This window comes from Pristis pectinata, chromosome 33 (genome assembly GCF_009764475.1).
Source record: "Pristis pectinata isolate sPriPec2 chromosome 33, sPriPec2.1.pri, whole genome shotgun sequence".
NCBI classification, from domain to species: domain Eukaryota; kingdom Metazoa; phylum Chordata; class Chondrichthyes; order Rhinopristiformes; family Pristidae; genus Pristis; species Pristis pectinata.
In genome coordinates this window covers 15,351,065-15,367,154 of record NC_067437.1, presented here as the reverse complement: position 1 = coordinate 15,367,154, position 16,090 = coordinate 15,351,065, and the positions used below count along the sequence as shown (strand labels likewise).

Sequence of the window (16,090 nt, the reverse complement as noted above, 5' to 3'; positions counted from 1 at the left end):
GAGGTAGCAGATTTAGAAGGGGCTTGAGGAAGGGCTTTTTCACCCAGAATGTGATTGAAATCTAGAATGCACTGGGTGCAGAGAATGTGGAGGCAGGTACTCTCACACAATGAGGTGTTTAGATAAGCAATTGAAATGCCATGGCTCAGAAAGCTAGGTGCCAAATGCTGGGAAATGGGATTAGTGTAGATAGATGCTTGATGGCTGGCATGGAAGTAGTGGACAGCAGGGTCTGTTTGCACTTCTGTATGACTCTATGAGTAGTTTAAGAACATGTCCACAGAGAAGTCCTGTGTCTCTGGTGTTTGTTATCTCAATATAAACTGAAAACTACACAGTTATGGGGTACAGGGGTAAAGTTGTGGTCAACTTAGCTCGCCACTGAACCAGAAACCAACAGTTCAGAGACCCGAATTCATAACCCCACCATGACAGCTGTGGAATTTAACTTTCATTAATTATCTCAAGTTTGGATAAAGAGTTGGTTGTAGCAATGGTGACCAGAAAACAACTGGATTTTGATAAAGTACCATCTGCCATCCTAACCTGGTCTGACCTGTGTGCGACTCCAGACCCAACACATATGGTGGACTCCTGCATCTCCTCTGCAGTGGCCTCAGTTGTGCCGTTGTTCAAATTAGGGCTGCAGTACCAGCTTCTTAAGGGCAGTAGGAATGATCAATAAATGCCAGCGACAATCACACCCTAGAAAATGAATAAATAAAAATAAAAACATTGTTGAGGCAAAGTCTACAGTCATGCTGGCCTGCATTAAAAGACTCTCTCAGGTCATCTGACCTGATCTGTAGAGAGATCCAGAGTTTTGATACCCATGCCCTGAGCAGGAGGTCCTGCATAGGACCCAGTCCAAGAAGCATCTGGTCGAGGCTATTAGAAGGTGTGTTCTTTTACTTTCAGAGCCCCCTCCTGCAGATGACATGGCTGAGAGGTGCACCTCTCAGCCAATCAAAGTCACCACCCAAATTGGTATGGTTTCAAGGCAGAGCCACTGGGAGGCTTGTCCCAATATGTTCCAGAACAGGTAGGGTAACCGTAGCTGCAAGTAGTTCAACCACAAGGCCCTTGTCGTGACATTTAAGCATGCCCAGCGTTACTGCTGCAAGGACTCCCAGTTACTACTGAAGGAGTTATTAGGTATGGCCAGGTGTCTTCCTCCTGGAGATCGTCTGAGGCTTTCGATAAACTGCAGATGTTTCCAGGAATTAGTGTAGCAGATGCGTGAGCATTTTTTCCAGACTTCATCCTTTTGCTCAAACCACTTGCTCCCAGGGATGGATGTATTGATATAAACTTTTGGAATACATTGTGACCAGGAGAATGAGCAGGGGCCACGCAGAGCAGCAGTAGCTGTTGGAAGAGGGGATTGAGGAGGGAGAGAGGGTGTTCAGCACACAAGCATCTGGCTAGAATGTTCAGACAGCAATACTGCCTAACCTTGGAGCGGAACACTGACTGCTCTTGAATTGGGGCGTTGTCACTGAAATGTTCCACTTGCTGCAGCAAGGTCAGAACATTGGTGCCAGTAGCTGTCAAGTTGTGCAGCTATAAACTGTTTGGATTCCTTCAGGCTGGCTGGGGACATCAGCACCCACTGTTGTGTAAGGCCCCCTATTCAAAGAGGGCAAGTTGCAGTTAATGCTTTCTTGTGAGAGCAGCAGTTTGAAGCAGCTCGAAGCTGCAGAATTCTGCAGGGTGGCAATTACTTTGCAGGAGCTGCATGTCAGCTTGGTCTCTGCATTCTGTTAGCATCCAGATATCGTGCAACCAAAGGTAGCGAGTCATGTCACGTATCCTGGCACAATATCTTCATCCTTCAGTAGACCATTGGGTTCAGGTGCAGTTGGACTCCTGCAGCAAACTGTGGGGTGGCTACTGATGATGAGGTGGCTGATGACTCCTGTGCTCCATCCGCACACAAGGACAGCATGAGCTGCGGTGCTCCCAAAATCTCACAGAGCCCTTCATTGTTTAGCTGAAGCACCACTTCTGCCCAGACTGCTCTGGGAGGGGCCTGTAGCGGCTGGAAGAGTGGGTGTCAAGATTCGTGGAGATCTGCTGCATGCTCCACCACGAGGTGCAAGCACTCTCTGCCAGTTATCCAGTGAACAACAAAGGAACAGAGTGGGAAGAGAGGAGAAAACATAGATAGTCTCTGGGATGTCCATGAAGAACTAATGAGGCTGTAATTGCAAGCTCAGTTTCCCATTTATCAACAGTCTCGCAACAGGCTTTCCCACTGCAGTTACCACAATGTTGCTTGGCCGCAATACAAAGCTAAAAGCCCCACAAACCAAATGTGTAAATGAATAATTATTAAATTGCATACAAAGTCAACTAATTAATCTTTTGAATAGCCTTGGTGCCTACTTTCTACATTCTTTTGCCTGTTCTTTTGCTCCTAAGCTGTGTTGTCCTAGGCTCCACAGCACTACATAGAGAAGAATAAGAAATAGGACCAGGAGTAGGCCATTCAGCCCTTCAAGCCTGCTTGCTATTTGTCAAGGTCATGGCTGATCTACTACCTCAGCACCCTTTTCCTGCACTATTCCAGTATCTCTTGATTCTCTTAGTATCCAGAAATCTACTGAACTCTGTTTTGAATGGACTCTGTGATTGAGCCCTTCTTGACTCTCTGGGTTAGAGAGTTCCAACGATTCACCACACTCTGCATGAAGAAATTTCTCCTCATCTTTGTCCTAAACAGCCTATCCCTTATCTGAGTCTGACCACTGTTCTAGACTCCTCAGCCAGGGGAAATCACCTCCCTGCATCCAATCTATGTGGAGCCCTGTAAGAATTTTCTAAATTTCAGTGAGGTTTCCTCACATTCTTCTAAACTGCAGAAAATACAGGGGTAGTCTACGCAATCTCTCCTCATATGGTAAACCAGCCTCCTTAGGGCAAGTCTGGTGAATTCTCATTGCACTTCCTCTATGGCAAGTTTATCCTTTTTGAGTATGGAGACCAAATCTGTAGACTATGTAACAGGGCAGTCTCACCGTGGTGCTATATAACCACATAAAGACATCCTCTTGTAATTAAGACCAACATACCCATAATCTTTCCAATTGTTGCTGCAGCTATATATTGCCTTTCAGTGACTTGTGCACAAGGACACCAGGGTCCCTTTGAACATCACCACTCTCTCACCATTTATTTCTGTGGCAGAAAGCTGGTGACACTCACTTTCTGCTGACCTTGGAGGTGTAGCAGTGGATCCATGGAACACAAGCTCTGCCATCCTCAGTCAGGTCAGCATTTATCCTTTTATCAGGCTGCCCACCAGTTCCTCGCTGTTGTCTGTCAGCCAGCCAGCAGTCTGCTGCCACCATTGTTGAGTGGAGGAGTTGGAAGCTGGGCCCTTTAGGCCAGGAACTGTCTGGTGTTGTTCTCCAAGGCTATCTGCAGCCACTCCCAGTGAGAGCTGGAACAAGTTGTTGGCGGTGTTGTGTCTTCGTAATCAAAATTCAGCTTTTTTCCTAGATGTAATGTATCTATAACAATGTGCTGATTTATCATTGGCACACTCCAACTTGAACTTCATTGGTTAAGCTCCAACATTCTGCACTGTAGTTACTGTAATAAATGCACATCTATAGCAATACGATATGCAAAGGCACTAAATTATAACATCCATAATTTCTCTCAGCTCTGCTGTTGCCTGTCTAAACATCACTCATAGAGTAGAAAGACTCAGAGAATCAAATGACATAACAGGACTTGTTTAGCCCATTAAGTCCACCATGGCTGCTTAAAAGAGCTACCCACTTATCTCCACCCCCCCACTCTATCCCATGACCCTGTATTTTTTGTTTCCAGATTACTTTTGTAAGTTTATTTAGAATCTGCTGCCACCACTTTTGCAGGCTGTGCATGCAAATAAAGGGAAATTGTTGTGGAAAAATAAATTCTAAATTTTCTCTCCTGGTCTTTTACCAATTTTTTTAAAAATCACCGTCTTATGATTTAAAGTGTTACATCCCACCAATCCAAATCCACCTGTTTTTGGGGTTGAAGTTCTCCTCATGGGATCCTGAAGATTTCTGAATTTTGTCATTCCTGCATTGCCTTTGGATGGCAAGACTGCAAGCTCTGAACTTTCTTCCTAAACGTCCATTTCCAGTTCCTCCTTCAGACCTACCGCTTGAATCATGGTTTGATTGTTGGCCCTTGTATATGGACCAGTCATTTTTTTCAGCTTTTAAAAAATAAAATGTATTAATTTTTTGGATCCGGTCAAGTCTCTAACTGCTTTCCATTAAGAAAGTGCCTATTGTGTGACTTCTCCGGCTATTTGAGGAGGCCATTTTAAGAGTCAACCCACATGGGTGGGTTCGGGAATCGCACATGGAACAGACTTCTTCTCCTGGAGGACGTTAGTGAACCAGACCACTTTTAATGACAATCAAATAGTCATCATTATTAACAGTAGTTGCTTTTTTCCAAATTCTAGATTAGTAACTGTGGTGGTGGGATTTGAATTCTGTGTTTGGGATGACTTGTCCAGGCATCTGGGTGACCAGTTGAGTAAGTTAACCACTGTGCCACAACCAAGTACATTGGATGACTTTGCTACATTGAAGCTTGCATATATGAATGGTTCGTTGTCTTTGTAGTTGCCATACACTGCCCCCTCCCTGTTTGATTTTGCCAATTAATCTATTTGGAGTTTATAACCTATTTGCTATAACTAATGCTTTAATAGGTTCTAATAACTTTACAGCTAGTTTATTAAGTTCATATAATACCGAATGCTGCATACATTGTACAATGTAAAACAAGTTCTTTCTATAAGACTTCTCTTTGGCTGATTTTTCCCATACTAAGCTATAAAGCATATTGGGATATCATAGACTGTCACAGGGTCATAGCACAGAAACAGGTCCTCAGCCCAGCAAGTCCTAACTATCACGTTTTTATACCAATCCTTTACTAGTTCTATTTTATTCTCCTCACATTCCCATCAACATCCTCCGCCTCCGCCTCCCCCCCCCCACCCCCCCCGGATTGGCCGGCACGTGTCTCAACTGGTAGTGCCGCTGCCACACAGCTCCAGCAACCCAGGTTCAACCCTGACCTCTGACGCTACCTACATGGAGTTGGCATGTTCTGCCTGTGACCATATGGGTTTCCTCCAGATGCTCCGGTTTCCTCCCACGTCCCAGAGACGTGTGGGTTAGCAGGTTATATGGCCACTGTAAATTGCCTCTTGAGTGGGATAATCTGGGGGCAGTTGATGGGAACTTGGGGGGGTTAATGGGTGCTTGATGGTCAGCATGGACTCGCTGGGCCGAAGGGCCCGTTGCTATACTGTATGGATCTATGATTCTACCACCCACCTACATTCACAGTGCCCAATTAACCTACCACCCTGCACGCCTCTGCCATGTGGGAAGAAACCAGGGGAAAATCCCAGGAAGAACATGCTAACTGCTCACAGATAGCACCAATGAGGTGTCAGTAGAGCTGTGAATCAGCAGCTGTACTAGCTGTGCCACTGTACTGCCCTGATATCCTTGGTTATAAGCCATAAAAGCATGTCCATTTTTGGAAAAATGTAAAACCTGCCTTCATCTTGGAGCGCCGTGCAGGTATACAGTGAGGAAGGTTACATGAACCATGAGCTCCAGCATGGGTGGAGTGCTCAGTTTCTCTGCTGTCACTTCAGTGCCACTGCTGATTATTTTTCAGGCTTTGCCTTGAATCTCTCAGCTGGAGTAATAATATTTTAGTAATGTCTCTGAGTAATAATCTGTTTTAAAACTTTAAATGCAGCACACAGTGAGATTTCCACTCAGTTATATGCTGAAAAAAATATTCTCTAAAACTCCCTCTTCCATAATATTGGGCACAAATGAGAAAAAAAAGTGTCTTTTTCATCAAACTAAATTTTGGGAGCATTTTTAACCAAACTAGCCCACTGATAATCCAACAGGTGCAATGTTAGCTTTGCACTCCTTATGATTTAACTGCGAGTACAAAATCAGCGCCCTCCCTGCACTTAGTGTCCACATTTTAATTTGTTGACGATCTACCTAAAAAGTAGACCAGAGTTTAAATCTAGGGGTGTCACTTTCCTGAGGGGTCAAAGCATTAACATTTTGCTTGTAATCAGTATTTCATGTAACTCTTGCATGTACTGTTGATGGCCAACCTATTGGTCCAGGGCACTCTAGTTGCCACTAAAGGGCAGTGGCCAACTGGATCATCACTCCGCTCCATTTCAACTCAAGCTTCAGCTTCTGGCCCTGAATACTTCTCGTCTTGCTGAGAATGGTTGTGATGGTCATGACTTTTTAATATATTTTCAGTACCTGGACATCACCAGCATGCCCTGGAATCACAGGCGGGAGCTCAACAGCTGTGGCAGGGCTTGCACAATGTTACTTCCTACAAGGAGAGATCAGGTAGCATGTGGCAACAATCCATCAGTCCCGGATGTGCTCAATGCCTTTTATGCACGCTTTGATAGGGGGAACTATGACACACGCACACGAGCCCCCACGTCTCTGGACGACCCTGTAATTTCAGTCTCTGAGGTTGACGTCTGGGCATCCTTCAAGAGGCTGAATCCATGAAAGGCGTCTGATCCAGACTGCGTACCTGGCCGAGTACTAAAGGAGAACAATACAGCACAATACAGGCCCTTTGGCCCACCATGTAAGATCTGTGCGGACCAAATGGCTAGATTATTTATGAACATATTCAACCTCTTCTGCGGTCTGAGGTTCCCACCTGCTTCAAAAGGGCATCTATTGTACTGGTGCCCAAGAAGAGCGTGGTGATCTGCCTCAATGACTACCATCTGGTAGTGCTTACATCAACTGTAATGAAGTGCTTCAAGAGGTTGGTTATGGCACAAAGCAATTCCTGCCTCAGAGATGACCTGGATCCACTCCGATTTGCCCACCGCCACAACAGGTCAACAGTAGATGCAACTTCTCTGGCCTTTCACTCTGCTCTGGACCATCTGAACAACAGGAACTTGTACATCAGGCTGCTGTTCATCGACTACAGCTCGATGTTCAACACAATCATCCCATCCAAACTCTTCATTAAGCTGCAAGACCTGGGCCTCTGTACCTCCCTCTGCCACCGGATACTTGACTTCCTCATTGGCAGACCTCAATCATTGAGGATTGGTAACAACGTCTCCTCCTCATTGATCAACACAGGTGCACCTCAAGGCTGGGTGCTTAGCCCCCTGCGCTACTCTCTACACAAACTGTGTGGCTAAGCACAGCTCCAATGCCTTCGTCAAATTCGCCCACGATACTACTGTTGTTGGATGAATCACAGGTGGCGATGAGTCAGCGTACCGGAGCGAGATAGGACACCTGGTTGAGTGCTGCCACAACAACAACCTCCCGCTCAATGTCAGCAAAACTAAAGAGCTGATCGTTGACTTCAGGAAGGGGAAGGAGGGTGAACATGCAGCAGTCTGCATTGGGGGATTGGTGGTGGAGAGAGTCAGCAGCTTTAAATTCCTAGGTGTTAACATATTGGATGACCTGTCCTGGGCCCAGCACATGGATACAATCATAAGGAAAGCACGCCAGCATCTTCCTTAGGAGTTTAAGGAGGTTTCGGCTTGTCATCGAACACTCTAATGAACTTCTACAGATTTACTGTTGGAAGTGTCCTGACTGCATCATGGTCTGGTACGGCAATTCAAATGTACAGGAAAGTAAGAAGCTGCAGAGAATAGTGGACTCTGCCCTATACATCATGGACATACCCCTCCCCACTCAAGAAGGCAACATCCATCACCAAAGATCCCCACCATCTGGGCCATGTCATCTGTCTGCAGCTGCCATCGGGCAGGAGGTACAGAAGCCTGAAGTCCCACAACACTGGGTTCAAGAACAGCTACTTCCCTTCAACCATTTGGTTCTTGAACCAACCTGCACAACCCTGATCACTGCAGTTTAGCAACACTATGACCACTTTGACTACTTTGCACTAAAATGGACTTCGTTTTTTTCTGCTCTAATTATGTTCTTTGTAAAAACTGTGTATAATATGTTTTTCTTGTGAATGCTGCTTATATGATGCTATGTGCCTGCAAGTAAGTTTTTCATTGCACCTGTGCAGGCATGTACTTGTGCAGATGACAATAAAACTGACTGTGACTTTGATTTATTGTCCCTCCCAAATTGCCCTTGAGAAGGTGGTGATGAGCTGCCTCCTTGAACTGCTGTAGTCCTTCTGGTGAATGTGCTCCCAGCGCTCTTGGGCAGGGAGTTCCAGGATACAGCCCCAGTGATAAATAAGGAGTGGCAGCATATGACCAAGCAATGGTGAACTCAGACTGCTTTGTACCTCCTACAATTACAGTTCCCCAATGATTTGTAGGAGGATCAAAAGTAGGTGTTGTAAGTACAAGTGCACCAATAAATCCAGTAGGACATCTCTGCTCAAAGAGGTATTCATGTGACCCTCACCACCTCAGGCAACTGAGATGAAGAGTGTAGATGCTAGATAAAAGTACAACGGAGAGGAACACAAGGATGAGGGTTCCTCAGAAGAAGGCAGGGACCTTGTGCAAAGCATAGTCACTCACCATTGGCCTAAGGAACTGGAGGTAGTGATAAACATCAAAAAAGCTTAACAAAAGCTGTCTTGATTTGGAAAGCTGATAAATACCAGTGAAGCTGAAGTACTAAGGTTCCTGTGGCCCTTTAGTTACAAGGTCCTTGTGTAGAAAGATTTTGGCCGGTGCCAGTTCATCTCCTGGTAGGTTTAGGCCGCAACACTGAAGCTGCTGAAAAAACAAGTACCTCGCTGTGAAGTCTTATCATGTTGATACACTTCATGGTGAATTGGTTTTGAAATGCTAGTCCTTTTATAGGCAGATTTGGCAGCCATTTTGCATCATTAAATTATTTGTATAAATAATTGCTTATTTAAAAAACTGTTGAGTGGACAATGCTGAGATCAGGAGGAGGAGGTAGATGAGGGGCATTGATTTAAAACTGAGATGCATAGGAACAACTCAGAGCGTGGTGAATCTCTAGAACCGCCAACCCCAGAGGGTTGTGGAGGCTGGATCATCGGGGGTATTTAAGGAAGGAGACATCAATTTTTGAAAGATCAGGTAATTGGAGGTTATGCGGAACTGGCACAGAAAAAGTGGTGAGGCCTGCGGCAGATCAGCCGGATCGTGGTGTAAGGTAGAGCAGATTTGAGGTGTGGAGTGACTACTCCTGCTCCTATTTTCTGATGTTCTTATTGGCCTCTCTCAGTAGATGGAGGATGCAGGTTTGACATTTGAACCAAAGGATGGTGCCCTAACCAGGCACTACTCCTTCAGTATAGTATCCATCCTAGGCACTAGATCAACAACCAGGAGTGATGTACAGGTCCTCCCCAGCTTACAATAGCCAATGTATGCACAGTCTGTACATACGAACGAGTGTTTGGGAGATCAGTGGGATGGATTTACCAGTTGCAGTGGGGCTGCAGGCATCTTCCGCCATGTGGGAACTCTGTTTGCAGCTGCCTTTCTGACTTGTGAACTGTTTGTGAAACGTCGTAACCTGGGGAGGACCTGTACTGTCTCAAACACGGTGAAATATCCTAGCATGTATTGCAAGAGTAATTATGAAACAAAATTTGATACTGAGCCACAAAGGAGATATTAGGTCAACGTTAGCTTCATTAAAAAGGTAAGTTTTAAGGAACACCTTATTTTATATAAATTTCAGACAAGAGCTTTAGAGAAGGTGCTTGGGTAGCTAAAGGCACAGCCCGCAATGGTGCAGTGAATAAAACTGAGGTACACAAGGAGCCAGAATTGGAGGAGTAATTTGGAGGCATGAAGGAGGTTACAGAGCCAGAGGGGGCTGAGGAATGGAGGGATTTGGAAATTGTGCGGCAAGTTAGGATTCGCACAATAGAGTTTGGGTGAACTCAAAGATGGGAGGCCACAAAGGAGACCGTTAAACAGACTTGTCATTCACCAAGCTGGGGGGGTGGTGAGGTGAAGCCTTGATTAGCTGTTGGCAGTGAACAGTAACAGTTCTGATGGAGATTTTTCTGTCTGATTGTTTAGCTGCAATATGGCGGTCTTGGCCCGAATCTGCACACCAGCGCATTTAACCAAGGGGATCTGCACTTTGTTTCTTCAGACTGCAATCTCTACTGTGGAACCAGCCCCGAGGAGGTGACTGCCAGGTAAAATGACCCACGGGACTTCTGAAGTTCACTCCTAGGAGATGGATGACTCCTCTGAGAATGTGACCTATTGGCATTGCCTGTAATCAGTAACTCCCATGTGCTGTTGATGGGTAACCTATTGGTCCAGGACACTCTGATTGCCACAGAAGGTTGGTGGCTCAGTGAGTCATGACTCTACAGCTATATACTCTGCAAAACTGCTACTCAAATTTTCATGAGGTTGACTTCAGCCTTTGGCCCCGACTACTTGGTAATTGGTTTACTATTGTCACATGTACAGAGGTACAGTGGAAAAACCTTGTTTTGCATGCCATCCATACAGATCATTTCGAAATATCAGTACATTGAGGTGGTACAAAGGGAAAAGCAATAGCAGAATGCAGAATATAGTGTTACGGTTACAGAGAAGGTGCAGGGGCCATGACGAGGTAGACTGTGAGTACTGGAGGATGGTCGTGATGGTCATGACTTTTTATATATTTTCAGGATTTGGACATCACTGGCAAGGCCTGCATTTATTGTCCATCCCTAATTGCACAAGGTGGCGGTGGTGATCTGCTGTCTTGGACCACTGCAGTCCTTCTGGTGAAGGTGCTCCCACCGCGCTGTTGGGTGGGGGGGTTCCAGGATTCAGGGACAGTGGCAATAAAGGAGCGGCAGTATGTTTTCAAGTCAGGACGGTGCATGACTTGGAGGGGAACCTGCAACTGCCTTGTTCTTCTTGGTGGTGGGACTTGTGTGTTCAGGAGGTGCTATCAGAGCAGCTTCTTAGAGTAACAGGAGTGCATTTTGTAGACAGTACACACTGCAGCCACTGTGTGCCAGTAGTGCAGAAATGAATATTTAGAGTCATAGCAGTGCCAGTCAAGCAGGCTGCTTTGTCCTGGATGGTGTCAAGCTTCTTTTAATGCTGCTGCAGATGTACACATCTGGGCCAGTGGAGAATGTTCCATAACACTACTGAATTCTGCCTTGTAGATGGTGGAAAGGCCTTAGGGTGTCAGGGAGTAGGTCACTTGTCACAGGGTACCCAGCCTTTAACCTGCTTTTATAGCCACATTATTTATATGGCTGGTCCAACTGCTTTTGTGGTCAATGGTGATCCCTAGGATATGGATGATGAGGGACCTATGACCCAGCAGTGATAACGCCGTTGAATTTCAAGGGTAAGTGATTGAATTGTCTTCTGTTGGATCTGGTCAATGCCTGGCACTTCCATGGCGTGAATGCTACTCGCCACTTGCCAGCCCATGCTTGAATATCATCTATGTCCTGTTGCATGTAGGTATGCACTGCTTCAGTTTGCTGAGGAGTTGTGTACGGAATTGAACATTGTGCTATCATCAGCGAACATCCCACTTCTGACCTTATGATGAAGCAGCTGAAGATGATTGTGTCTAGGTCACTGCCCTCGGGAACTCCTGCAGTGATGTCCTGTGGTTGAGGTGATTTGGCCTCTGACAACCACAGCCATCTTCCTTTTTGTGAGATGTGACTCCAGCCGTTGTGTTTTCCCTTTGGTGCAGATTGACCTCAGCTTTACCAGGGCATCTTGATGTCTGTTGTGCTCAAATGTAGCCTTGATATCAAGGACTGTGATTCAAGTTCAAGTTGATTGTCATGGGCACACATACCCAGGTATAAATGCCATGAAAATTAGCTTTTTGCAGCAGCAGCACAGTATGTTACATACATGACAAACATAAATTACATAAAATAACATAAAATTATACATAACTTACAGGGCAAAATGAACGAAAATAAACAGAACATTAGTGCAAGTTGAGGGAAATATAGTCTGCAGTAGAATTAGGGTTTTTCAGGTCTGTTCAAGAACTTGACGGCAGTGGGGAAGAAGCTGTTGTTGAACCTTGAGGTGTGGGTCTTCAGGCTCCTGTACCTCCAACGAGAAGAGGGCGAGGTGGGGTTCTCTTAGATATCGCCTATTATAGATGTCCTTGATGGTGGCATTGTCACCCCATTGAGGAATTCCACTCTTGGGTCCATGTTTGGACCTAGTCCGTGTTGAGGTCTGGAGCCCAGTGGTTCTGGTGTGACCCAAACTGGCACTGGAGAGATTATTGGAGAGCGCAGACTGCTTGATAGCATTATTGACGACAGTTTCCATCACTTTGCTGATGATCGACAGTAGATGAGCTGGGGAGTAGTTAACCAGATTGGATTCGTCCTGCTCTTTAATCTGCTGCCTAACTCCCTAAATTAATTTCAGGACCTCATTTCTCTTTGTTCCAGTGTGAACCACTGGCTTTTTACCCTCCCCCTTTAGCATGCCCTGCAACCATTTTGTGACATCCTTGACTCTGGCACGAGGGAGCTAACACACCATCCTGGATTTACGCCTCCGGCCACAGAGGCCCCTGGGAGCAGAGTCATGGCACCAGCCACTGGTGTATTCACAGCAGTTGCTTGGAAGTGAACCAGACGTCACTGTGTCCCAGCCTTTTGTCTCCTGTTCTTCCTTCTTCTCTTGCTCCCTGACAACTTTTCTCCATCCTTTCAATTCTATCTCCAATAATGTTTCTGCTTTTGCCCTACTGTCAGTCATGTTAAATCTGAGAATTTCCAATTTGGTAGAAAAAGTAGAGAGGCAGAATTTTTTTTTAATTGTGGTAGAATTCCGTGTTTGTGTCCTTGCTCATAAGTCAGTGCAAGTTAATATGCAACCCAGCTGGGAGGTATTGGTGTGTATTGCAAGAGGATTTGTGGACAAGAATAAAGAGAACTTGCTGCAATTGTACAGACCCTGGTGAGACTGTGGCAGGGATATTGTTTACAGGTCTCTCTCCCTAAGGATGGGTTTACTTGCAATGGGAGGAGTTCACCAGATTGATTCCTGCAATGGGGGATCTTCTCACCAGGAGGGAGTGAGCAGGCTGGCCTATCCTCTTGTGTTTAGAAGAATGAGAAGGTGACTCATTGATACAAACAAAAATCTTCCCAGTCTTGACAAAGTAGATGCCGGGATGATGTTTTCTCTGACTGGAGTGCCTGGAACCAGGGGTCACAGTTTAACTATAAGGGGTCAGCCAATCAGGATGGATGAGAAGAAATTTATGTATCCAGAGGTATTGAATCTTTGGAATTCTCAACTCTGGGGAACTGTAAATGTGCAGTGGTTCGGTATATTCAAGAGAGTTCAACATGTTTTTGGATATTAAAAGAATGAGGAGAGCTGGGGTTCATATAAAAAGAAGTGTTGCGGTTAAAGCTCAGTAATGATCTTATTGAATGGTAGAGCAGGCATGAGGGGCTGAATGGCCTACTCCTACTTCTCACGTTCCTATGTTCTGTCCATTGCACCCACAGGGTGTCATACTCTGCCTTGCTTCAGAGCAGTGAGGTCCCACACCATCCCCATTGATAGCAGAGTATAATACTCTGCCCAGTATCCCAATTAAAAGCTGTGTGTGCCTGAATGAGGGTTTAGGCTTCAGATGTGAAAGCTTGGTGTTTATTGCCCCTGTGCCACCAGCAACCTTCCCCTTAGCCCCAGTATGTGGTAGCTTTGCTGTGTTCTGTTGCCAGCCTTTCATCTTCCTTTGAACCGTACTGTGACAGTGGTTCTACCTTTGTGCCATTCTCGGTAGAGATTTACAATGTATTAATAGTAATACTCCAGCTTCAGTCAGCAGATCATGGGATCAAACCAGACCTTGAGCTCCTAATGCAGCACAATGATAGACATTGAGGTTGGAGGGGATGGTGATCGGAAGGATGTTATATCCAAGAATCACCTTAATCTTAAACTGAAACAGCTGGAGTTCTTCCCCTCAACCTGCCCAGTATTCCATTTAATTAACCTCTCAATGAATAAATTAGTTAGCCACTAACATCATTGCTGCTGGTGGGATCTTGCTATGTATTGGATGGATATCACAACTCTCAGCTTCAGAGTAATTCATGGTACATGAAATGTTTTGAATGGCATCTTCAGTACAATGTGCACATCTCTTTGGGAAGACTTGAACTGTTGGTGGTGGGGTTGGGGTGTGCTCCTGTTGGAACAGAAGGCTGAAGGGTAACACTGGAGGTCTTTATTGGTGAGGATGGAGAAGATGCTTCCACAGCCATGGACTACAAGATTAGATAATCTCCAGTTAATTCATTATACTGCATGGGGAGTGTTCAGAAGATGGACACCACAGTCACAGGGAATGGTGGAGGCTGCATTTTAAGGACGTGTTAGGTAAATTCAAGAAGAAGAGTGAAAATGCAGATAGAATGAGATGAAGGGGCCTGTGAAGAGGTTTGTGTTGAAGGATGGATCGAAAGGCCCACTTCCGTAATGTACTGTTGATGTAATTCTGTGTAATTCTGATGCTAGCATAAGGACACATCTAACAATGGGTCCTTATGCTAGCATCAGACATATGAAGACTGGCAGAGGAAATAGTTATAAGATACAGGGAACAGAGGGAGGAATGCACTGTCAGTGGGTAGAAGATGATGGTTTCCTAGGGGATATTAACACAGGTTTCAGAGACCTGTGTTGTCTGAGAGGTATAAACTTGCCTCAGTTCCCCTCCATCCTCGAACCCCATTTCCCTCTCCCTCTATCACCAACATCTGTACTATGGAGGGATAGAGAGAGGACCCCACACTGATAGAAACACATTCAAACACAAGATAGGCTGACTACTGGCAAATAAAGAGAGATACATACAGGCCACCAGGAAAAAAGGTATTAATTGTAGGGAATAGAATGAAAGAGTGAGGCAAGCTGAGACCATTCACATCTCTTGGTGCGTCTTTCGTTCCCAGGACGTCCCATTTATATTCCAATGCTGATGGAAATAAGTGAATACCTTGCAGATTTGTATCCTTTTCTCACACTGCTTGTGTGCTGCTCATCACCTTCATCACCACGATTATGATGTCATGGTTTCCTCATTGTAACTTGCACCATTGACCTGAGCCATCTCAGCAGGCTGCAGCTCAGCCACTTACCACCAAGACACCAGAACACAGAATACTCCAATTGTGAGACAAATACTATCAGGAGGGGATTATCAGGGCTGGTGTCACAGCTCATAGCTCGGTCAATGTTAGCAGCCAGGATCAGTCCTGGTCATCCTTCAGAACAACTTGAAGGTAATTTCTTCATTCCCACATTCATACTTCAAGGAAGGAGGTCAGGTCTTTGGAGAGGGTACTAAACTAGTACTAGAGATAAAGGAAATTCAGTGATGAAGAGAGACTACTTTTCTTTAAAACGAGGAGAGTTAAGGGGATCTTTGATGGAGGCGTTTAAAATTATGAGCGATGTTGATAGCATTTATAGGTAGAAACTCTTTCCACTGGTAGGATGATCAGGAACCAGGGGATTTAAGGTGAGCTGGAAAGGGACTAAGGAGATCTTTTTATTACAGTGAGCTCTTCTGAACTGCAATTCACTGCCTAATAGGTAAAAGCAGATAACTTTCAAATGAGACTGGATTAATAATTTTCAACAAGAGATGAGGATAGGGGCTAGTTGGGTAACTCCGTCAAAGAGTCTTCACACTGCAGAGCACAGCCAGCCAAATAGCCTCCTCCTCTGGTGTTTCTACAAAAGGTGTCTGAAGGTGAGTAAACGGCACCACCTCCATTTACAGAACTGGTTGAGAAGGTGGTCGAGAAATTCCAGGTTATGCCCTCTCATTCTGATGCTGCAGGTCCCCCTTTGTGCACGGTCTTGACTGAATTGCAATTGTAAGTTTTCCTTGCACTACTTGCAATATTTGCAATATTGCATCATGTGGTGGCAAGCATGCCAGTTTGCAGAATACACAGTAGTGATATCAATCTATGCACAATGTTCATTCGCCATGTGCCCCGACACATTGGGCTGGGTGTGTGCACCTTACTGCTCAGGGTGGGCCACATACTG

General features: G+C 45.3%; 1 protein-coding gene across 1 annotated transcript in view; it reads left to right on the top strand.

The window, feature by feature from the left end:
• Nucleotides 1-16,090, top strand: part of LOC127585427 (uncharacterized) — a 127,062-nt gene that overhangs the window by 21,065 nt on the left and 89,907 nt on the right. Inside the window, exon 3 of the mRNA XM_052042852.1 lies at nucleotides 10,076-10,197. Coding sequence (XP_051898812.1) covers nucleotides 10,076-10,197 — 122 coding nt within the window. The remainder of the gene's footprint in view (nucleotides 1-10,075; nucleotides 10,198-16,090) is intronic.